Source organism: Sus scrofa, chromosome 14 (assembly GCF_000003025.6).
Source record: "Sus scrofa isolate TJ Tabasco breed Duroc chromosome 14, Sscrofa11.1, whole genome shotgun sequence".
NCBI classification, from domain to species: Eukaryota; Metazoa; Chordata; class Mammalia; order Artiodactyla; family Suidae; genus Sus; species Sus scrofa.
This window is the reverse complement of record NC_010456.5, coordinates 133189319-133213069: the sequence shown is the minus strand read 5'-3', so window position 1 is coordinate 133213069 and position 23751 is coordinate 133189319. Positions and strand designations below refer to the sequence as shown.

The following is a 23751-nucleotide window of genomic DNA, read 5'->3' as shown; positions in this document are numbered from 1 at the left end:
CACCCAGTGAGGCAGTCATGGTTGATACATCCCAGCGCAGTTTATACCAGTTTAAAGGTCAGGAGTGGAATAAGAGCTGCAGGGAGCCAAAGGCAGCAGGTGCACTGGCAAGGGGCCAGCAGGCAGGAATCCCAAGAATCCCTCCGCCCCCTCCCCCTGTGCCCTCCATCCTGGTCTAAAGTGAGTGACCTACAGTGAGGCTGCTCCTGCAGTCTGATTCGCTTCGGGTCGGCAGTCTTCTATGGAGAGGGAGAGCACTTTTCGGAGGTAGCTGTGTGTCCATGTGGGTGTCTCAGGGGACTTTCATTTCCTTGTGGAGGTAGAGGTGTGGTCCTCAGGGAGCCTCTGCTCATGTGGCGGACAGGTTGACATTAGAGGAAGGGAGGCAGGAACCCACCAGCGTGGAAGATTGATTTAGTCTTGTTAAATACATCGGAGGAGCAGAGTGTGCCAGGGAGAATTTTTTGGCTCCCTAACTGTTTGTCATTGTAAAGGCACCTGCTCACTAACACACCTGGAGAAAGTCCCTCTGAGACCACACTGTGAAATAAATAAGGCGGTTCCTTGTATCTTACAGGCCACGTGTGGGGAACCCTGAGGGAGCTCAGAATCATCATCTGAAAAAGTGGGGTTGCAGCTTCTTCCAATTTTTTGTGTCTCATTGAGGGGCCGTCAGAGGAACCCCCACACCCTCCTTCCATTTTCCTAAATGGAAACGACACGCCGTCAGTGGTCAGTGGTCTGGCTGGAGCAGGAGACCAGCAGTTCGCATGATTGGGGATGTGAGATGGTTGGTTTTAGGCATCAACTTGGCTGGAAGGTAGTGGCCAGTTATTTCATCAAATGCTAATCTAGGTGTGGCAGGGAAACTGCTTTGTACACGTGGTTCACTTCTGCAGTCAGCAGACTGTAAATAAAGGAGACTATTGTCCTCAGTGACGGGAGGGGGTGGGGTGGGGGGGTCTCATCCAATCAGCAGGAGGCTTTAAGGGCTGAGGTTTCCCAGAGAAGAAGAAATTCTGTCTCAAGACTGTGAGGTCAGCTCCTGCCTGAGTTTCCAGCCTGCCTTGTGAATCTCAGCCTTACTAAACCCCGTGATCACATGAGCTAATTTCTTTAAATAAGTCTCATAATATATTTGGTTTTATTCCCCTGGAGAACCCTGATACAGAATGCATTTGAATTGTTTGTTTGTTTGAAATAGTTTAAAGGCAAGAATCAGAAAGCAAAGTGACTTAAACACAGCACACGCATGCACACCACAATTTTTGAGGTTGGAGGAAGAGGTCTGTGAGCCAGTGAGGGGCTGGGAAATGGGCACATCACCCTGTCTTTCTTTCTTCCTTTCTTTTTCTTTCTTCCTTCCTTCCTTTCTTTCCTTTCCTTCCTTCCTTCCTTCCTTCCTTCCTTCCTTCCTTCCTTCCTTCCTTCCTTTTTTCCTTTTTCTTTCTCTTTTTCTCTCTCTCTCCCCTTCCTTCCTTCCTCCTGTGTGCAGAGGGCAGCAGTCCCTTCTCATGCATCTGTTGAGATCCTTCCTCATCTCCTTCTCTCAGCTCTGTCTTCTATGCTCCGAGCTCCACCTCCATCCTCAAACCGAACTTGACCCAGTCCCCCGCAGACACCTCAATCCTCCAGCCTAGCCTACCGAGATGGCTTCAGCGTATGGGACATTTTTTTTGCCACATTATCTCTCTTTTTGGAAACTTCTCCACTTTTTGGTTTCAGCTCTTATTGTCTCGTTCCGTGTGTCTTCTCCATCCTTGTCTCCCTCTACCTTTCCCAGAAACATGGGGTTCTCTGGGCCTCATTCACTGATCACCCAGTGGCTGGGTGATCTCTTCACTCTTATAGTTGGAACCACCTCCTAAATCTTGATGATTCCCAAACCTCGCCTCCATCCTAGAACTCTCCTTCCTTCTTCAAAGTCATCTAAACAACCACACACTGGATTTCCCAGGGCCGTCCCTCATGGCATCCCAGACACACATCTTTCCAGTGGACCCATCATCCCTCCCCCGTGTTCTTGATCTGAGTTGGCAGAATCCCCCTCCACTAGGTCCACAGCTGGTATCTTCCTGCATAACAAGTCAGTCATTCTTGTTCGTGCCTGATCTCCTTAAGAACACGCTAAATGCTTTGACTTTACTCAAGTGATGAAATTGGATTCCTCTGAGGCATAATCATTATTCTAGGTACATGATTTCTATAATGGAAAAATTGGTTGCTTGTCTGCCCCTAGATAACACCTGAAATAAGTACTGTATACAGCTTTGCTTTTAATTAAAGTCAAAAACAATAACCAGGGCCAGTTGAGAAGCGCAGGAGATGTGTTAGTGGTGCTTCTGATAAGTTCATGGCAATGAGTAGCTGCACTGCATCCTTGGGAGTGAGTGAGAGGGCAAGACTGGTGGAGAACAGAGCTCAGAGGGACTTTAGGCCTTGACAAGGACAGAATCTTTGTCCTAAGTCAGAAGGGAGGCCTAGGAGTGCTTGAGGGATGTGGCTATGGTGACCCAAATCAATCTGAATTTATAATGAAGCACCTGAATTGGTTTAAAATAATGTCCTTTGCCTGGAAATGTCAGAAACTCATTCATCACGTGTCTCATGAAGTATAAAGGGTCAGGAGGATCCCAGAAATGGACTTATGGGAAAAATAATTGGCTATACCAGGTAGCAGTTGGACAGTGCTTTAGAGAGGTTGATCCACAGAGTCACAAAGGCTATGTTGCTATGGCAACCTGTGATGGCCTCTCCTCCCAACGGTGGCATTTGGGAGGTTAAGGTGGATGCCATGGTTGGAGTGGTGATTCATTCGGCTTGTCCTCCTATGGTGATGCCCATAGGAGGTGAGACAGCAGATTCACTAGAGACTAGGTCATGGAGTGGCCATCAGGAGGGGAGGAGGCATGTTTCACCAAGATGTGAAGGTCATTTTTAAGTAGCTGTTAAGGGATTTTTTGCTCTGGCAGAAAACAAGAATACAAATTTAACTCTATAGTCAGGTTTTCACAGAAGGACAAAACCCGAAAAGTAACATGTCTCTTCAATCTATTTAGGCTTCTTTTAATCCATTTTGATAACAAAATGGGAAATGGTGTTTATTGGATCAGGAACTGGTTGTGATTTTCTTTCTTAGGAGAGTTCACGGGAGACAGTTCATTTTTTTTTTTTTTACTTCTATTATCATATTCTAAGCAGATAATTTTAAACACACTGAATCCACATTACTTTTAACTCCAGAAGGCATCATTTATAAGATTATATTTGAGAGGTAGTTAACTATTACAAAGTATTTTGATGAATTATAGCACTATCTACATTTAAAATAAAGGATCCTTTTTATTACAAAAATAATAGTATGAAGCTAGGTGAGACTTTCTGCATTGTACGAAGTCCTCCAAACCCTGAGACCCCACTGTGGCCTCTCAAGAAAGATGCCTGCAGCCTCCGCTTCATCAGCTCAGCAGCCGGAGAAGACTCCTTCCACCCTGGGGCAGCTTGATGCTTCTTTAGGCACCTCTGATAGGTGGAAAATTCTTCCTTATTCCAAAGTCCAAATCTTCTGCACTGGTGTCGCCTTGCCCTCTGCACAAAGTAGCCATTCCAGCTCTTTTAACACCCCCGCCCCCAGAAGCTGGTTTCAGGGACCTCAGCTTCCTTCCCTTTTATCTTCCTTTTCTTTGTAATGCAGGCGTGTGGGAGAAGAAAGTATAAAAATAAGACAGGAGTTTCCACTGTGACACAATGAGATCTGCAATGTCCCTGCAGTGCCAGGACACAGGTTCGATCCCTGGCCCAGGGCAGGGGGTCAAAGGATCTGGCATTGCCACAGCTGCGGCTTGGATTCAACCCCTGACCCAAGAAATTCCATATGCTATGGGCGTGGCCATGGAAAAAAAGGGTCCAAAATTAGTATCGGAGGGCTAAAATTGAGGTGTTGGTTGGCAGGGCTGTGTTCTTTCTGCAGGCTCTGGACAAGAATCTATGCCCTTGCCTTTTCCGGCTTCCAGAGGCTGCCCTCATCCCTCAGCTCCTTCCTCCACCTCGAAGCCAGCAGCACAGCATCTTCCAGTCTTTCTCTGGCTCTGACCCCTGCTCCCATCGTCACATCTTCCCCGACCCTCCTGCATCTGTTTCCATCTTCCAGGACCCTGTGATGAGGCCAGGTCTGCCTAGACAACCCAGGGTAAGATTCCTGTCTTAAGATCCTTAACTCAATTATATCTGCAAAGTCCCTTTCGCCACATAAGGTAACTTAGTCACAGGCTCTGGGGATTATCTTTGGGGAACCATTATTTGCACACCCCAGTATGCAATTAACATCATCTCGTTAAGGCTAATTACTTCAAACGCTGCTTGAACGTAAATGGGCTTTCATGGAGGGTCTGGGCAGCTCCTCTTCTAACAAGGATATTAAACTAAGTACCAACCCGTACAAAATGTTGAGCTGAGCATCCTTGGGGCAGGAGTGAAGACCTACAAAACAACTAACAGGTGGATCTGTGCTTTACAGTTTATAAAGAGCATTTACATCTGTCATTGCATGGTATTTCCTGGTTTGCACGGTCAGGGAAGGAATCTACCTGATGTCACGTGGCAGGTGTGTGTCAGCAGGATTTTTCAGGCTCCACAGCTGTGGGTCTTCCCATTGCACCAGCTGCACAAAAGTCAGCCTCCCAGCCTCCATGGAGTTTCCAACATAAGTCCGTGAGAACACCTTTCCTCCGTGGGTTTCCACAGCTGCCTGTCCCCATAAGGTACCAATTTGAGTTGGAGTAAAGGTCCCCTTTACTGGTCTCCCAGTTTGCAGAGCTTATTCTTATGCCTTAACCACCCAGAACTTAAGATGGTCTCGTCATCTGAGCAGGGCAGGCCTGGAACCATCTCTCCACCTCCTTGATGGCACAGAGGAGACCCTAAAGGATTGGGATCACAGCCAAGGTCACGGGAGATTCAAACCCACAGGGTTCCTCTCACTGGGCCACACTGTCGTTACCAGAGATGCTGCCCTGAACAGCTAGAAATTCCCCACATCCCACAGAGTCTGACCTTCGCTCCAAGGACAGTATGGACTTCTTGGATATTGGAAGCTAACGTATTTGGAGGACCTACGGGGTGCCCGCACTTTCCAGAGGGAGCTCATTTAATCTTTCCAACAGGTGGGGTGCTATTACCGTTGTCTTACTGACGGTGGCTCTGAGAGGTTAAGGTCACAAAGATGGCAACGAATAGATCCCAGACTAGATCATTCTGATTCCAAAGCCCGTGACTTTTCCTCTTGCCCATGCTGGATGAGGGGCAAAGCAGGATTCCAGGTTTAAAAAAAAAAAAAAAAATCCAGCGCTTGCTTTGTGGAGGAGCAAGCCCTCAGAGGCCCCAGTTGGGTCTGCCGCTGGTTGGATGAAAGTGAGGGCAGCTGGCGGGAGAGACGGGGAGCAAAGTGCAGGCTGAGTGTCCCCTGGCTGATGTCCAGTGACCTGCAGCCCTGGGAGCAGGTGCCAGAGCCCTTCTCCAGCCGAGGGAAGAGAGAGGAGATCTACACGGTGCGGTCAAGGGTGGGGCAAGTGTCAGAGGCAATTACCAGGTAAAGTCACCAAACGAACACTAGCCAGAAATCTGGAGGCTTGTCCAGAAACGTTCTCATGAGTCGCTTTGATAACCATTTGTCTGAGTTGAGCTTCATTTCCATTTTTCCTTCCATTTCGACCCCATCTGCTGCTCTGTTTGCCTGAGCCCACCACCAGAGACACTGGCATGCAATTATCTAACTCCTACACATCTTTCTCATTCTCTTTCTCTTTGGGTTTAATTTCCATCAGAGGCTCTGCCTTGAGCTTGCTTAAAAACCTGCAATTATGGGAAGGCAGCTAATGAGACCAGGAGCAAACTTCTGCCCCATGCAGCTATTTTTTTAAATGAGATAAACAGGGGAACAGATCAAACAGAGGGATCTCTAAGTTGCTCGGATGACTGAAAGGATTGCCAGCATGGCGAATAAGCACGCCGCAGCTAGCACAGGTCTGAGGGTTGTCGTCCCTGAGGTCCTTGGGCTTCTTGACCTTGCCTGAGATGTGTGACGGGATCCTGTCTGGCGGAAGACCTACTGGCCAGAGCTCCCACGTTCGGAATCCCTCCTGGTCACGGTCAACAAAGAAGCATCCCGGAAAGGCCACTGAGGATGGCGGCAGGGCTGGGGTCTTGGCTGCTGCATGGCTGCCTTTCCAAGAGCGATTTGTTTTCCCCACTAAGCACATTACGAGGTAATGGCTGGGATTGTGGAAATTGCAAACAGCATGTGTCATAATGAATATTTGGACTTGCAATGCAGCATGCTCGGCGACTCCCCATGTCTGTGGAAACTCAAGAAGCGGCAGAAAAATCTATCATGAAAGCGCCACTCACACAGTGTAGCTAACAGTGGGAATTCAATTGCAGAAGAGTTTATTTAGTGCCTGCTGTGTACCTGGCCCTAGGCTGAGCAGTCGGGATACAGAAATGAGGAAGATGCAACCTCTGTCCTTCTTTGGAGCCCATGGAGAGGATCAGAGACTTAAAATGATGTTGTACCTAATGAATTCCACCCCTCCCCACCCCTCCCCCACCCCTTAGGTCTAAAAGGAAGGCTCAAGGCGAAAGGTTTTTCTTGAATCAGCACCTAGTTCAGGTCCATTCTTCCTCCCCGAGGGAGAACTCTCTCCTGACTCTTGTCCCTCCATCTGCCCACAGCTGGAGCCCAGTGCTGGGGTCAGAGGTCCCCACCCAGCCCCCTCCAGAGGCAGGACAGGAATGGCTGAGTGCCATGGGCCCCAAGCCTGGCCCCACGCTGGAGCTGCCTGGGTTGCTCAGCATCGGCGCAGATGCCCGGCCCCTCGGTGGAGGTTCTGACGGGCAAGTTAGAAGTGGTCCCTGGAGTCGTGTTTGGAAAGATCGCTCCAGATGATTCTGGTGCCTGGTCAGGCTTCGGAACCGCTAACCTAGGGGCGAGGTATGGTTTTACCACCTCCAGCACCTGCTGTTGGCAGGCGCCTCCTCCCTTCTCTGGGGCACATTTTTCCCGACTATAAAAATAAGCGTGAAGATCTCTGTCCACTTTGTGTCCACTGGCTGGCAGGCTCCCTGGGCACCCTGCCCCACTGCTGCCCCTCTTTCACATTGCCACGTCTCAGGGGAGGAGCGAGACAGCGAGCCCCCCCGCCGCCCTCCCAGCCCTGCCCAGCCCTGCCACCACCTGCTTCCTGGCGACACAAGCCACCTCCCCTCCCCTCTCTGGGCTTCAGTTTAGGGTAAATCTCTGAGGAATCTCAACAGGTAAACCCTGCTTGGTGTTTCTCTTCCTTGAGGAAATTTTCAAGGCAGAGAGCAGAGCGTGTTGAAGGCAAATCCATGGGCCCTGGGTGCAAGGCAGTGAGAGCCGGCTGGGCTGAGTGGTGGTGGGGGTGGGGGCTGGGGACCGCCTGCCCTGCTGTCCCTGCGTAGCCCACCTGGGGGCGCTGGAGCTGTGTAAGGGGCTGAAGGGAGGGTCTGTCCCCGGTCCAGCCTGCCCAGTGTCCAGCTTTCATACCACTCCTAACTCTGGCAACCCAGCCTTCCTCCAGCCTTGCCAGTTTTTGTGAGATCTGGGCCCTCCGGGCTGGGGGAGCCCATGAGATGCCACTCATTGAGCCCCCTTTCCGAGCAGCTCTTTAAAGGAGGAGCAAGGTTAGGCTAGCTCCCCAAGAAGCTTGGAAAAGGGCCCTTCCCACTCCTTTGCGGCCCCCTCCCCCAATTACATCCAGCCCTGCAAATCCTAGTGCCCTCCTGCTCAGCCCTATGCTCCCAGCCACCTTCTCGCTTCCGGTGGTAGAGGGGAAAGACTCAGGGTTAACTGGAAGAGGTCTGGTTAAAATTTTCACACCAAGGAATTTGCTGGTGGCTCAACAGTTTAAGGATCTGGATCTGGACATTCTCACTGCTGTGGCTCAGGTCACAGTTGTGGTTCAGCTTCAATCCCTGGCCCCAAAACTTCAGCATGATGCTGGCACAGCCAAAAAAAAAATTCACACCAAGATATATATCACACACTAGAGATTCTCAAACCTCATTTCACAGATAGAGTTCAGTTTGTAAATTTGAGTGGAAAATCCCATCCTGATTTTCACTAACCTCGAACTGAAATTTAGCGTTACCTTCCATTATAAATAAAGAGTAGATCATGGGGGGTCTTAGTCAGCTTAACTTTGTCACCAGTGGAATTCACAGACAACTTCACCTCACTTTACAGTTGTTACAGATATCTGAAATCTTGTTTAGGCTCATCTTCTGAAAGAGGGTGAATTCTTAGGTTGTCACTAAACCTTATCATTTATTGTAGAGCACATAACTATATTGCAAACATATATTTTAAAATATGTTGGGAGTTTCCATCGTGGCACAGCAGAAACAAATCTGACTAGTATCCATGAGGATGCAGCTTCCATCCCTGGCCTCGCTCAGTGGGTTAAGAATCCAGCGTGGCCATGAGCTGTGGTGTAGGTCGAAGACGTGGCTTGGATCCCATGTTGCTGTGGCTGTGGTGTAGGCCAGCGGCTACAGCTCTGATTCGACCCCTAGCCTGGGAGTCTCCATATGCCATGGACATGGCCCCAACAAAAGACAAAAAAAAAAAAAAAAAAAAAAAAGGTGTTATTTGAAAGCGTCCATAGGGTTCACAGGCTGCCAGCAGGTCCATGGTATATAAAAGTTTAAAGATTCTACCTCTAAATTCAGGTTTGTGGAAAAATGAAGAATTTTCAATAATGGTGAAAGAAGACAATTTGTATTTGTCAAGATTTCCAGGAGCTAGAAGAGATGTATAGCTTTACTTGTTAAGTCCACCCTATTCAGCTCTAATTGATAGAAAATAAAATGTACCCACTTTTTTTCTGTGTGCTCATTGTTTTAAAATTGTGACAAAGAGCAGACAGCATGAGCATTATCAGACTGGCAATGAGTTTCGACACAGGAAAATTGGGGGGGCATGAGCATGCAGTGGGGAGCAGGTCCCCAGCACAATGCCAAGCACTCAGCAGACAAATGACAAATACGGGACGTCTTCCCTTCTGAGGCCCCCTTGCTCTCTTTCTGAGATCTGAGCAGCATCTGCCATTTGGCAAAGCCCAAATGGAGTCAAAAGTGGTAAAATTTGCCTGATATTTGGAAGGGGTGGGGGCTGTGCCTCCCAGGGTCAGGCATTCCGTCCCTGGGCAGGTGTGTCTGGGAGGGTGGCTGCTGGGCGCTCAGGCAGGAAAGAAATGGCCCTGAAGGATGAATACCTACCCTTAGGAAGCCATGTGAGAGCAGGTGCATCTGAGGCAGTGGGAGTGATAGAGAAAAGGGGGTACGATATAGGAAGACACAGAAAAATAAATAAAAAGAAACTTCGCCACCTCGTGAAGTTATAAAACCACCATTTTATTCTTTCTTTCTTTCTCTTTCTTTCTTTCTTTCTTTTTTTCTTCTTTCTTTCTTTCTTTCTTTCTTTCTTTCTTTCTTTCTTTTTTTCTTCTTTCTTTCTTTCTTTCTTTCTTTCTTTCCTTCCTTCCTTCCTCTCTTCCTTCCTTCCTTTCTTTCTCTCTTCCTTCCTTCCCTCCTTCCTTCCTTCCTTCCTTCCTTCCTTCCTTCCTTCCTTCCTTCCTTCCTTCCTTCCTTCCTTCCTTCCTTCCTTTCTTTCTCTCTTCCTTCCTTCCTTCCTTCCTTCCTTTCTTCCTCCACACCATGGCATGCAGAAATTCCTGGGCCAAGAATCAAACCTGCACCACAACCATGACAATTCCAGATCCTTAATCATTAGGCCAACAGGGTACTCCAAAACCACCATTTCTGACGATTAACTTGTGCATAGTAAAAATGTGTTTAGTGAGTTCCCCCTGTGGTTCGGAGGGTTACCAACCTGATTAGTATCCATGAGGATGTGGATTCGATCCCTGGCCTTCCTCAGTAGGTTAAGGATCCAGCATTGCCACAAGCGGAAGTGTAGGTCACAGATGCGACTCGCATCCTGTGTTGCTATGGCTGTGGCATAGGCCAGAAGCTGCAGCTTGGATTCAGCCCCTAGCCTGGGAACTGCCATATGCTGTGGGTGCAGCCCTAAAAAGCAAAAAAAAAAAAAAAAAAAAATTCACACTAGGTTAAGGAAGTGTGGATGAGATTTTATACCAGGAGGTTTATTGGACAGAATCACAATATATTCTTTTTTTCCTATAGTAACTATAAATTCTATTATAAAAATGTATTACAATGGTGGATATGTATTCATGAAACACAAGTAAACACACTGTAAACAGAGCAGGCGACATTGGCCCCAGATTCATCGGTCTTGCGTCCCAACACAACAGAAAATAGCTGTTGGCAAGTGTTTCGCTTGAAGGTAACAGTGCTCCAGTGGGAGAGCTTCTGGTAGTATATTTTTATTTTAATGGAGCTGTGCTTATGTTTAATAAATTAGGAGAAAATAAAGTGAAAACTACAATGTAAACAAATGTTAGAGGATGCACATTAGGGAACACATGGACACATGCACAGAAGCACAGGGTCACTGGACATATGCCCCACCGGTTTCCCTATAGATCTGACCTTAGGTACAGAACGTTGTACATGAGCCAGTCCTTTGCAGATCACTCCATCCCCTGGGAATAAAATATCTTTCATTTTCCTCCATCTCAGTTCCCCAAAGTATTTTTGAAGTATCCAAATATAAAGTACATTTCCATGTGGAATGCAAAACTAGCTGGCAAATACCTTAGGGTTTCTTAAGGCAGGCTCCCTTCTGCTCTGTGCTCTGGATGCCCCCAGCTATGGACAGTGTAAGTCCCCGCACCTCATTTCACACAGACCCCCCCCCCAAATAATGCAGTGGATCCAAACCGAGGGAAAGCATGCACTCATTCCTTGGAGCTTCCAGGGTTTTGAAGGCTGCTCAGCAGCCACTCCAAGAAAGAGGTGGTTTTCCTCTTGGACATCGGACAGGGTGACCCTCTGTGTGAGAAATGACCATGCCCCATTAGGGAGGAGGGAGGAGTGTGGCTGAATGTGTCTGTTGGCATCTGCTCCACACATCATCACAGGAGAGGAATAGATAAATGTCCTCCTAGGCTGCCTCGCCAAAATGGACAATGCACATCCAAACGGCAAAACTCTGAATTCCTTCTCCCAAAGTCACCTAAAAAAGTGAAGACTGGCCTATTCCAGTGTTTATAAAAATGCCCCGTGTGGTAATGAGGGTAAGGCCAGGCACCTTTTTTAATTGTCACTGGATTTCCAAGGCTATTTGTGATCTGGGGTGAGTCATGTTTCCCTGGGGAAACAGTGTTGACAAGACACCAAACTCCTTAAAGCTCCCTCAAATGTTCCAGAAGAGATGATATTTACACACTTGTTGTAAAACAGGATGGTGGAGGTTTGAGTGGATTTCAACTTGCAAGGGAACCTGGCAATCACATGTTTTTGGATCATAGGGTTTGATTACTAATAAGAATTCAAGCAAAGATTTGGTATTCAACAGCTTGAATGCTGGCCCATGGTGGACTGAGCCTTTGGGGGCAGGGGGTCTGGAATGTCAGCCAGGCAGGAGCTGTCTTTGCGGCTGGGTCCCTGGGACACTGACCAGCTCAGATCAACTAATCAGTTGGGTGCCACTGTGATAGCATCTAATGTTCCCTGTTTTCCCTGTGATTAGCACAGGGTATTACTGAGGCCTGAGCCTTGTTGATGACAATCTGACTCTCACCGAATGTCTCCAAATACAGATTTGGGGGTCTTTGTAATATGAACTTTAGGTTCTATTAAACACATGCAACCACTCTTCCATGTCAGGGAATAAGATATAAGTACAGAATTACTGGGCCTGAAAGAGAAAGGACACAGGAAATGCCACAAACCATATATAAGCCCCTGTGTCTCTGTCTCTTGAAGTCAAAGGCTTTTGCTTTAATCTCCCAGGCCTCCCCTGAGTCTCAAAAGGCTGACTCAAGAGTTAATGATTAGGAAATGTGAAGATGTAGAAACAAAGAACAGCTGTTGGGCCAGGAAACCAGTAACAATTTAGATGATAAATCTGCCACATAGCAGAGTCCCCAAACTCCCAATTCCCTGAAAGATATAGATAAAGGCCTGACATACATTCCTAAGTTATTTTTTATAGGAAGCAGACCCCTACCAGATGAACACTGCTGACTTCAAATTTGTAGACCCCAGACTGATTGAAACCAAAAGGTTGATGATGCTTGAAACTTCACCTTGATGCCAACCAATCTGAAAATCATGCATCAGCTGATCATGCCCCCACATCCCCCTCCCTCACATTGCCTTTAAAATCCCTTCCCTGAAAGTCATTGGGGAACTCAGGTCTTTTGAGCATGAGCTGCCTATTCCCCTTGCTTGTCGCCCTGCAGTAAAGGCTGTACTTTCCTTCATCACAATCCAGTGTCAGTAGATAGGCTTTACTGCAGGCAAGTGAGTGGATTCAGGCTTGGTTTGATGAAAGTTTGGTTTGGTACCAGCACAAATCAGTGATCCTAAAAGCACATGCTTTCCAGAAGATGCACACACAGTTGTTTTGAATCAACAAGTTAAATTATTTTAACAGTCCTTAAATATGGGTATACATGATAAATTATCACACTAAGATAAATTAGATGCATAATCTTGGACTTTTAAATGGTAAATACACATTTACATGACACACTGCATAAACAAATTGTGTAAACCTCCCCCCACTAACCTGCCAAGAGATGTGGGGGTATGAAGGGAAGGTGGCCAAATTGCTACCTGGCACAAGGGTAACCTTTGCAAACATGGTCATTTCTGCTGTTACTTCTTCCACTTGTTTCAAGGGCTATGTGGCTATCCCCACAAGGACCCTGCATTGCTATGGAATATTTACACTTGATGCTAAAGATATACCTTTGTTCACATTCAGGTGTATGATCAGGGGATGTGCCTTGGCCAAATGAGTTTGGCTTCTTAAGAGTGAGTCATGTCCCCCCATCCACTGTGTAATGTAGATGCCCCACAAAATAGACACAATGCTTTGAGTGCCTTCCTTCCTTTCTTCCCTCCTTCTTTCCTCTTTCTTTTCATTCTTCTCTTCTTCAGTACCTAAATAGATGTAGATTTCTCCCATGGTTTCTCTTCTTAAAAGAGCTCTGATTTTGAAACTCCCAATGTCAAGACCTTCATCCTCATCCCTGGGCCACAGATCATGTCCACTCTGTCTCAGGAGGCACTTCATTTCCTTGGTACCCACCCGACCCCATTCCTGGACCCAGGCTAAGCTTTCTCCCATTAGACTCATCACCAGGCATTTATTCACATCTCCTTTGTGTCTTGTCACACACTCTTCACTACTGCAGGTTCAGATGTAATGTCACCATCTCTAGGAACTTTCCTTACCTACCAGCCAAGTGTGTCAGCTCTCCTATACCCCCAGCACTATGCTCACATCTCCAGAGCAGCCCCACCCTCTAGCTTTAGAGTAGTCCCTGGTTTCCCCTGGAGACTGACCCAGCATAGGGCTGGGCACACGAATGTCTGAGGAGTGACAGGTGGGTATTTCTACAGCACTGGGCTGGAGCCCGCAGCTGCCATGGACCATTCTTCAACCTCTCCAGGACTCTGCTCCCCTGGACTTCCACAGACCTCGGCTTCTGCACAGTGATGTCTGGGTCAAGCCAACAACTTTCCTCTCCGATGCAGCCTGCCTGGGAAGATGGGCAATGCCAGCATTAGGACTCCTCTCTCCTGGGTAGCTGATTCCCAGAAATGTCCAGCTCCTTCTCCTTGAACCTGTACTTGTGGAAAGAGGAATGAATATGTCTTTGACCTTGTGGCTGCATCTGAACTGGGGAAGTATGAGCAAGCCTGGGGTTCCTACATCTCTTCTGTTGACCAGGCCAGGGCATTGGCCAAAGGCAGCTGGCCAGGGGTCAGGCTGACTCACTGATGGCTAAAAGGCTACTTAGTCTTGAAAGAAACTAGGAGCCTGAGGGAAAGTGGAGGGACTTACAAACCATGCTGCTCTCAGCCAATTTTCTCCTCTGAATCCATGGGAGCAAACCATGGCAACCACCCCCTCCCACCTCCTTCCCCACTCCCAGCCTCCGGCTCAGCACAGGGTCCTCCAGCCAGCACCAGGGTCCTCTGTCTTAATGTTCCTGGCTTCCAGGCAGGAAATATTGGCTTCAGGGCCAGGCCCTGCTGCTTGTATTGATGCTTATGAAAGCTATTGGCCCAGAGTTTGGGGGAAATTCTATAGACAAGGAGCCTGCAAATACCTACAACATTTAGTCAGATAGATACCCTGTAAGCAAAAAGGATTTGTGAACCATAAATTCTGGCACAGAGGTTGCTGCCAAGCATCTTCCCCTGAATACTCCGAGAAGTACATACAGAGAAAGAGCAGGCCACAGGTGTCCTTTCCCAGCCAGCGGTGGCTGTGATAGGAGTGGCCCAAGGCCCATCTGGTGGCTGAGTTGGCTCAGGAGCTAAAAGCATGGGGTTCTCTGCTGAGAATGCAAAGTCACCTGCCCTTTGAACAGCCCAGACTTGAGTGAAGCTAGGAAATGCCTATCGGTACTAGCCAGTCCTTCTGGAGAACATTGTCTTGCTTTGGGCCGACCCTCAAATTTCTCTATCTGCTGCCTGAGGACCTACAGAGCCTCCCAGATCTGTACAAAGGAGATTGTAATGGTAACTGCATTGCAGGATCATTATGAGGATTCATGGAAACACTGCCGCAAACACAGAGCATGGTGTCTGGTGTCTGGTGTCTAGACTTCACTGAGGACACACCAGCTGTTAGGACCATTGTCTTTCAATGCTGCTCTTGGAGGATCTGGCAGGGTCAGCAGTGATGAATGAAGGGAGGAACCAGCAAAAGACTCACATCCAGGAGCTGGCATCCAGCACCATCTCTCTGGCCCTGCCTCTCTGGGCTCAGTTTCCCATGCCTGAGGCTGGGAGCCAAGGGGGCTTGCTGGGCTCTGGTTAGCAGAAGAGGGGCTCAACGTGCTTGCCTTCCCCAGCCAGGCTGCCCAGGCAGAGCTTGAGTTGAGACCCAAGCAAGCATCCTTCTGGGGACCTCCGAGTGCCACGCGGGCTCCCTTCTCTCTGAACCGGCCAGTGCTGGCAACGCCAAGGCACCTTGTGCTTACAACCAACTGGGAGCTTCCCCCCTCCCCCTGAGAGGGAGTAGGCTGCTTTGTAAATGTCTTCAGAGGAGGTAGGGTGGGCAGCTTGTCCTGTTCCACTGGAGTTTCTCCAGAACAGACTTTAAACATTTCATGGTATGATCAATGTTGTTCCTCTAAAAACCAAATGACTCAGCCCCGAACAAGGCTAGGGATTGAACTCTTTGGAGTATCCCGGAACCATATAAGACAATTGAAGAGTTCCTGTTGTAGCTCAGGGGGTTAAGAACCTGACACAGTGTTCATGAAGATGCAGGTTTGGTCCCTGCCCTCAGTCAGTGGGTTAAGGATCCAGCATTGCCCCAAGCTTTGGTGTAGGTCTCGGACGCAGCTCAGATCTGGTGTGGCTATGGCACAGGCTGACAGCTGCAGCTCCTATTTGACCTCTAGCACAGGAACTTCCATATGCTGCTGGTGTGGCCCTTAAAAGAAAAAAGAAAAAGAAAAAAGAAGACATTTTAAAAAAGAAAGACAAAAAGGTATTTAGAAAGACTCAGTTTTCCGTAGAGTTTATCTGGGTGACTAAGGTCATTTCTTCAGGGAGTGCTTTGAAGTTCACCTACAACAGTTACCTGGGTGCTGACTGAAAATACTGAGTTCCAGATCTTGCCCAGACCTTCTTTTCCGGGGAGAGATGAAGTAATTTGCATTTTAAAAAACCTCTTTTGGTGATTTTTATGGATCATAAAGTTCAAGAGCCAATGGCTTCATTCTAGAGGCTCTAGACCTTCCAGAAAGGTAGTAGGAACCCCAAATATGTCCAGGGCCTCTCTCTTCCCTTGGGGTGCTTGGTCCATAGGATACCAGCTGACACAAGGAATTCCTGGCACTTGATATAATATCTTCATGAAAATCACCCGCCAATAGTTGATCCCGAATTGGGATAAATTTTAAAAACACACAGCGTGTGGCCCCCCGAGGGTCACATTGCCGCCCTGCGCAGGCTTCATCTACCTGCCCCCAAGTATGTAAAAGGACAGCAAGCAGGACATGGCTCATCCTTTCCATCGTGTCTCAGAAAGAAAGGGCTCATGAAAAAGAAAATTAATTCCACAGACATGAGGAGAGAGGTTTATTGCTCACGGTGACAGAAGGCTGAGCTGAGTCCTAGAAGGGATGTGCAGTTGGTATGAGATGAGTCAAAGCAGCCTCCCCTCCTCCCCCAGCTGACTCTCAAGTAAAAACAGGCAAGCTCTTAGGCAAACAGCTTTGAGAGGTCAACGGACCGCGAGACACACAAGCCCCAAATGCCGTGACACTCGCCCCTCAGTGGGTCCCAGGGCTCTGAAATCCCCGCCTTCGAGAAGCAGCACAGAGAAAAGCTAGCGTTACAGAGTGACTGGAAAAGGCATCATGGGCTGGGTTGAAACTGACGAGTTCTGCTCCTGGAGGTCTAGAAACTGAGCCCAATGTGTGGCTTTGGGAATTTGAAAGATCCTCCATCCCAGGCTTTCTTTTCAAGCTTCTTCAAGTGCGTTCGCACCTCACCCAGCTGTCTACCAGAGTTCAGACCTTCAACATCAAGCCTTACACTAGACTGAGGTCAGGTCAGGAATCCCAGGCCCTCGACACTGATGCTGATCTGGACGTTTCTAAGTATTTAACCTGAGAAATCCATGTGATGTTTGATAGATTGCCAAATGAGGTAGATAATTCTCCTGGGAATAATGAAACGGGGGTAGGTTTTATAGACTGTATACAGGTGAATATAACCATGTGTCTAAAGGTAATACCAGCAGAGTTGGTTGGTGCTGATTTTGCTAACGCAGTGATTCCCTTCTTGCTTCCTGACTTTCAGTGCCGAGGTCCAAATAATAATGAAAACATCCAATCAATTGGCATATCTGGGGTTTTGTCACCATGATGCCAATACAACTGGTTTTATTGTTTTTTTTTTTTTTTGGCAGTCCTAGAGGTTTAGTGTAAATTATAAAAATACATCTTTCCAAGATATGTGGTACTGTTGGGGGACAGCTCTTGTTTCTGAGCTCAAGAAGAGGTGAAAGAGACGGAGTTGCTTCCAGGAGAGTAATTTGTTGCCTACACAGAGAAAGCAGGAAGAGGAGTTGACAGTTACTCCTCTAGCCTGACATTGATGAAAATATATTTGGTCGCTTGAGTTTGACTGTCTATTGACCTCTTCCATGGGGTCACTATGCCCATGATGCCTGAAGAGTATTTGTGTAAAAAGGGAGATTGTCAGATTCAATTGACTGGTTCTGTGTTTGTCCTTGACCTCACCAGTACTTTTGGTGTTGGAGCAATGAAGTTGAACAGCTATTCGTCCCTGTGAGAGTGCCACAAAAATGAATGTCTATTGTGATTCAAACTTGAGTGGCCGAATGCACTCTGAGTCAGAGCAATTTTGCTTCAGTAACATACCAAGTCCTGTCCAGGCAGTGATGGGCTGGTAGGTGTTTAACCAGCTCTAAGTGGAGAAAAAGGCCTGATTTTTTGACTTTCTTGGTATAAATATGCCCATCATGGCTCATGTCAAGCCACCAACATGATGTCCCAGAACATGGAATTGGGAAGGGACACGTGTCACTGGCTCCTCCAAGCATATGTAAGCACATCTCCAACTGCCACAGGAAGGCATCAGGGCCTCAGAAGCTACCTCTGTCTCCATGGAAACTTAGAAACCAGACCAGAGTGGGCCAGGCTCAGTGATCTGTTTTCTAAGCGAGGAGTTAAGGTTAATGTGACAACATCTTTTCAAGCAGGCACACACTTCTGGGGCCGCCTGGCAGTGAAAAGCTCTTCCTGGTTGGTCCCTGTTGAGCTGTGTCCCTTCTAAGTCTCCAAATGTGATGTGCAGAGCCGGAAGCAGAGAATGGGCCATCTGAGTCTATTGCTCCCATCCTTTCTACCCTGGAGGATCTCTTAGGGCAGAGGATGGAGAAATAACTGCTCCTAGCATTCACGCATCACTTATATGGTTGCAAAGTCAGATGGGTAGAAAGCATGGTCCACTCATCTTGGTTTTATTAAATCAAGACGGTGGCTGCTAGTGGACTGGCACACGTGTTAAAGTTATAGATTTCAACAAAAATTTCCCTCACCCATCGTGGGCGCAGGGCACTTTTTGGATCACCTTTATCTTCTGTTGGAAAGCTTCTACTTTCTGCTGATGACTTACAGAAACTAGGATACAAAACCATTAGGATAATGGAACCCAGTGCCTTGAAATCAAGGCTAAAATCTTGCTCAGGTCAGTTCTCACCCAATCATCAAATGACATACTGGACAAGGTGAAACACTTCCTGCAAATTCAGGTCACAAACCAGGGTAGGAGGACCTGCCAGCCACTTTCCTCCCGCCTCTCTTTGGCTCCAACAATGATGACATGTGAATCAGGAGGTGACTTTGGGGTCTGACTTCGGAGAACATTAGTACATATAGTACCTGCCTATTTAAACCATTTTCATGCTAAGGTTGTCTACACACACAGAATGTTAGCTTTGGGGCAGGGGTAAAAGAAGGATAAAAGTTGAATCCAATATAACCATTTCTAAGACAACTTGTCAGCAACGGTTGGGTAACACTAGTTGTTGAATATTTTCCCCTTGGGCATGGGAGCCCAAGAGTCCCAGCTGAGCACAACTTAGTACCAGCTGAATACTATTTGGGTTAAAGCAGCCACCACTACATGTGGAGAAGAGTGGCCATGCTAGATGTGGGGCCAAATGGCCACAACCAACCTCACTCAGTGTGACTGAGGTCCCGTGGAGATCACCACTGCTCTTCAGCCTGGAGCCCAATGTCTAGTGGTTCATAAACAGGTGGACACCAAGCTTCCCTACCTGCCACCAGAACTGTGGGTCCTTCATCATGATCAGACTGGGTGTGACTCCAAGGGAGCCTCTGGGGAGTCCAGGAGCTCCAAGGAGCGTCTCAGAAAGAAAAGCCAGAGCACAGCATGTCCCTCAGTCATCCTTTGGTGACGAATGGGGACTGTTCAACATCTGCCCTTGAGGAACCAGGAAGCAGGTGTCAGAGCCCCTCCAAGCCAGGGAACTGAAATCCTCGGGCTTGCCAGGTGGGTGGCGGCTGGTGGCGTCCGCCCAGGAGCCCCAAGCCCCTCCATCCCCGTCTTCTCACAGCCGTCTCAGTCCAAGGTCTCCAGCAGGAGCAGCACACCTCACTCAGAGACCGGCAGAATGTTCTGGCTGTGGGAGTCACCAGAGAAGCCGGAGGAGCGGAGAGAACGCCTGTGGAGGATTCTGTTCAGAATCTCTTTGTAGCTCTTGCGGTACTGGTGTCGCAGCAAGGAGTACACGAAGGGGTCCGACGCTGCCTTGCTGTAGGCCAAGCACTTGGACAGCACCCCCCAGTGGGAGCTGATGGGCACCGCGGACAGCTCCACCAGCCTGCGGGGAGATGGGGAAGACCCTTCATTAGGAGAGCAGAGCTGGGCACTGCCCAGGCTCCAGCCTGAGCCCCTGACCCCAGCACCCTGGCCACACTTCCATTTCTCTGAGGCTGCTTCCCCTGTTGACAATGATGACAACAGCAACTTACAACTGTAGCAGTGAGGGCCAGTTCCCCGTGCTACTTTTATTCTCAGTACTGTGCTAACTATGCACTTTACGTGTGTTTTCGTGGAACACTGGGAGATGAGGAATCTCTATTTTACATGTGAAGACACGGATGTCCAAGAAGTTAAGCAATTTGCCAGTAATTTGTAAAGCAGGGTCTGAACCCAGCTCTGCCTGACTCTGGAACCCACGCTTATCAAAGAACACAATAGCTAACTGCATCCTGGCCATGGGTTCCAGCTCTGCTGCTGACCTGCTGTGGGACCCTGGGCAAGTCATTTCCGTCGATGTTTTATGTGAAAAAGGAGGAGCTGAAAAAAGATCGCCTCCACGATCACGGCAATGAGAAGAGACTGATTCTTTGCTTCAAATCCTAGCTCTGCCTTCCAAGAGGGGTTGCCTGGGAGGAAGGGCTGAGGATAATTTTGCAAATATTCAGCAAGGTTCAAAGTACATTTCGCATCCGGAGAGAATCTGCTGGCGAGAAAGGCTTCTTCCCAGGGTTGGGATGCTGGGGGCCCCTGGCAATAGTAGCAATCAGGGGGCCCAAATAAAGTGACCCTCATTCTTTGGGAGGAGGCGGCAGAAGATACAGCTCACATGTCAAAGGGGCAGAGCTCTGGGAGTTCCCATCGTGGCACAGCGGAAATGAATCTGAGTAGTATCCACGGTGTTGTGTGTTCGATCCCTGGCCTTGCTCAGTGGATTAAGGATCCGGTGTTGCCAGGAGCTATGGTATATATTGCAGACGTAGCTCGGATCCCATGTTGCTGTGGCTGTGGTGTAGGCCGGCATTTGTAGCTACGATTTGACTCCTAGCCTGGGAACTTCCATGTGCCCTGGATGTAGCCCTAAAAAAGCAAAAAGAGAAAGAAAAGCGGGGAGGCAGGGTTCTGACAGTCCTCTCGGGACCCATCAAACTGCTCCACTTGATTGGTGCTAATGCCAGGCTGCGAGGTAGCAAAAGCCTTCCTCAGTGTAAGCGGAATTCCTCCCCAGTCGAGCCATCTATTCTCCTCTCCCAGGTGTGCCCAGCACCCCTGGCCACATCTGGTCATTACCCAGCATTAATATAAGAGCTGGGAGAGAGCTTAGGGATTATAAATTACCCTCTACCTGTCCACCACCAAATGAGGAAACTGAGGCCCAGAGAGGCGAATGGGTCCCTGACATCACACAGCAAGTCAGTGGTAGAGGGACATTCAGCATCTGTGCTCAGACTGGAATCTGGCACCTGTATTCCACCTGGTGGGCCAGGGGTGGTCCTCAAGATGGAAGGGGGGTGGCTCTCAGCTTGGTGGCAGCCCAGGTCAGAACATAGGTACAGAAGGGATAGAGCTTGGGAGTTCCTGTGTGGCTCAGTGGGTTAAGGATCTGGTGTGGTCACTGCTGTGGTTGGGGTCACTGCTATGGCATGGGTTCCATCCTTGTCCCAGGAACTTCCACCAAAAAAAAAAAACAAAAACAAAACAAAACAAAACAAAAAACAAAACAAAAAAACAGAGCTTGGGCTGTGTCTCTGTGCCGCCAACTTTAGTGATCTTTCTGAAATTTCTTGGGGCTGAGGTTATGAGGACGAGCCCATGAAGGGAAGGAAGAGGAGAATAAGAGCCCCCATTGCAATGCCCCCCGCCTTGCGAATCGATCCTTAATGATTCCATTCTGAGGCCCTTCTACCTGGCATCCTATCAGCATCACTATCTGCCCTTGCCCTCCAACCCCATGGGGGAATGGGGCCATGTTTCTGCTCTTATCCTTGGGAGCCTGAACAGGGAAGTGGAGCTGTTGGCATTTGGGAAAGCTGTCCTTTTAAGAAACCTAATTTGGGAAGTGATGAATTTAAGGGAACAAAAAATTCCAACTTTAGAATTCACACCTAATAATAACAATGAAATAGCTGAATGCTGACACATTGTTGCTATGCAATGCCAAATTGCTTTTCCAAAGCTGTCTGGTCTTCTATACATTGCTAAATTCAGTCCGAGCATTTTGGCTCTCCCCAGAGGATGCATTAAGAGCCAAATACCATCAAACCACCCAGTAAGATTAAAATGATTATTTGCAGATTCTGTAGATTTCACAGAACAAAATGATTTGGGATGATTTAAAATTTCACCATTTAGATAACTAAGAGGTAAAATCTGTTGCATTTGTTTCTCAGAGATTTTTATGTGAGGTCTGAACTTGCCTGGGTCAGTAATAATAATTCCCAGTCGAGTATCTTCTTGGGGCCAAATACTTGATGTGCACAATCTCTAACCTTAGAGTTATCCTCTGCAGAATGGGTATCATTAGTCTCATTCTACAGATGAGGGAATCAGGCTCAGAGAGGTTGAGCAGCAAGCCAGCAGCTCATTCTGGGAAACCCGGCTCCATCTAGCTACAGCCCACCCACGTCCTGACTAGATGTCAGGCTGGGGTTCGAATCTCATCATTGCAGACAGGGCGAGGTGAGTTCTGGGGTCCCTTCCAGCCCTGAGAACCCCTTTTCCAGGAGCTGTTATGTGCTCCGCAGTACTTCTGTCACTTACCCCTGTCCCACAGTGCTCACAACATTTGCTTCATCAAGGCCGCCAGGCAAAGAGATGCTCTGGATCCTTCTGGGCCTGGACATTGCTCCACCCAGCTGCTGGCCCAGGCTGAAGTGGGATGCCCTGCTCTGTGACTGGATGTGGCTAGCTGGTCTGCTCTCTGATTTTCCTGGGCATGTGGGCCCCTGCCACGTGACTGCCCGGGCTGTCTTTGTTGTGTTCCAGACTTGACGGGCTTTGTTTTGTTTTGTTTTTTGCTTTTTTGCACTCACAGCATATGGAAATTCTCTGGCGAGGGGTCAAATGGGAGCTATGGCTGCCAGCCTACCCCACAGCCACAGCTACCCCAGATTCAAGCCATGTCTGTGACCTACACCACAGCTCACAGCAATGCCGGATCCTTCACCTACTGAGCAAGGCCAGGGATCGAACCCACGACCTCATGGATCCTGAGCTACGACGGGAACTCCCCAGACTTGACATTTTAAGACCCCACGTGTTTAAGGGGTCTGGGAAGGGGCAGGAATTTCCATATCCTGGAAAGGCCTCTTTTTCACGTGAGAGCTGAGCAGGGGATGACTACGTGTCCCCTACAGGTGACCTTCTCCATCGAGAATGCTCCATCCCATCCTTTCCAGACACCCTCCCCTCCAGGAAAGGGACATTATTATTCCCATCGGCCACATGTTCCTCCTGAGCAGGGTCACTGTGGGCTAGGAGGTGCCTGTCACAAGCTGCCTGCTGCTCCCTCTGCACCTGCCCCTGGCCTCCCCCATCCCCGTCTGACCCAAGAGCCCTGCGTGTCGGGGTTATGGGGCTCAGGTGTAATTAAGTGGAACTTTGTTTTCTTTCACCATAGCCCCCTGTTGGGGGTTGATCTATGTCTCCCCAAATTCCTATGTTGAGGTCCCCAGCACCCAGAATGTGACCTCATTTGGAGGTGGTTGCAGATGCAGTTAGCTACAGTGAGGCCCTACCAGAGCAGGGTGGGCCCCTGGTCCAATGTGCCCGAGTCCTTATAAACGGAGGGAATCTGGACGCAGATGCGGCAGAAAGAATGCCGCAGGAAGATGAAGGCGGATATGGGGTGATGCTTCTGGAAGCCGAGGAACATCAAGGATTGCAAGCAAACCATCGGAGGCTTGGGGGCGGGGCAGTGGGGCGCCTGGAACAGATTCTCCCTTATGGCCTGAGAAGGAACCTGCCAACCCCTTGATCTCAGACTTCCAGCCTCCAGGACGGAGCCCTTACTTTTAATGCTATTATTGAAGGCACTCAGGGGCATCGAGTTACAGCAGCAGTGCTGGGAAACGAATCCACATCCACGAAGAAACTAAATGGTGATGCGGGGGCGGGGGGTGTTAGGCAGGATTTGGTTGTTCGTGGGTCCCTGGCGCCAAGTCTCATGGAGCTCCTGGAGCCCATGGGTGCCAAGTGTGGACCCGAGGGTCTGCAGAGGTCAGCAGTCAGAGGAGG

At 48.6% G+C, this 23751-nt stretch overlaps 1 protein-coding gene across 1 annotated transcript in view; it reads right to left on the bottom strand.

Annotated features, from left to right (window-relative positions):
• The window catches only part of GPR26 (G protein-coupled receptor 26), a 28349-nt gene continuing 14766 nt past the window's right edge, over positions 10169 to 23751 (bottom strand). Inside the window, exon 3 of the mRNA XM_001928196.4 lies at positions 10169 to 19576. Coding sequence (XP_001928231.1) covers positions 19348 to 19576 — 229 coding nt within the window. The 3' untranslated portion in view covers positions 10169 to 19347. The remainder of the gene's footprint in view (positions 19577 to 23751) is intronic.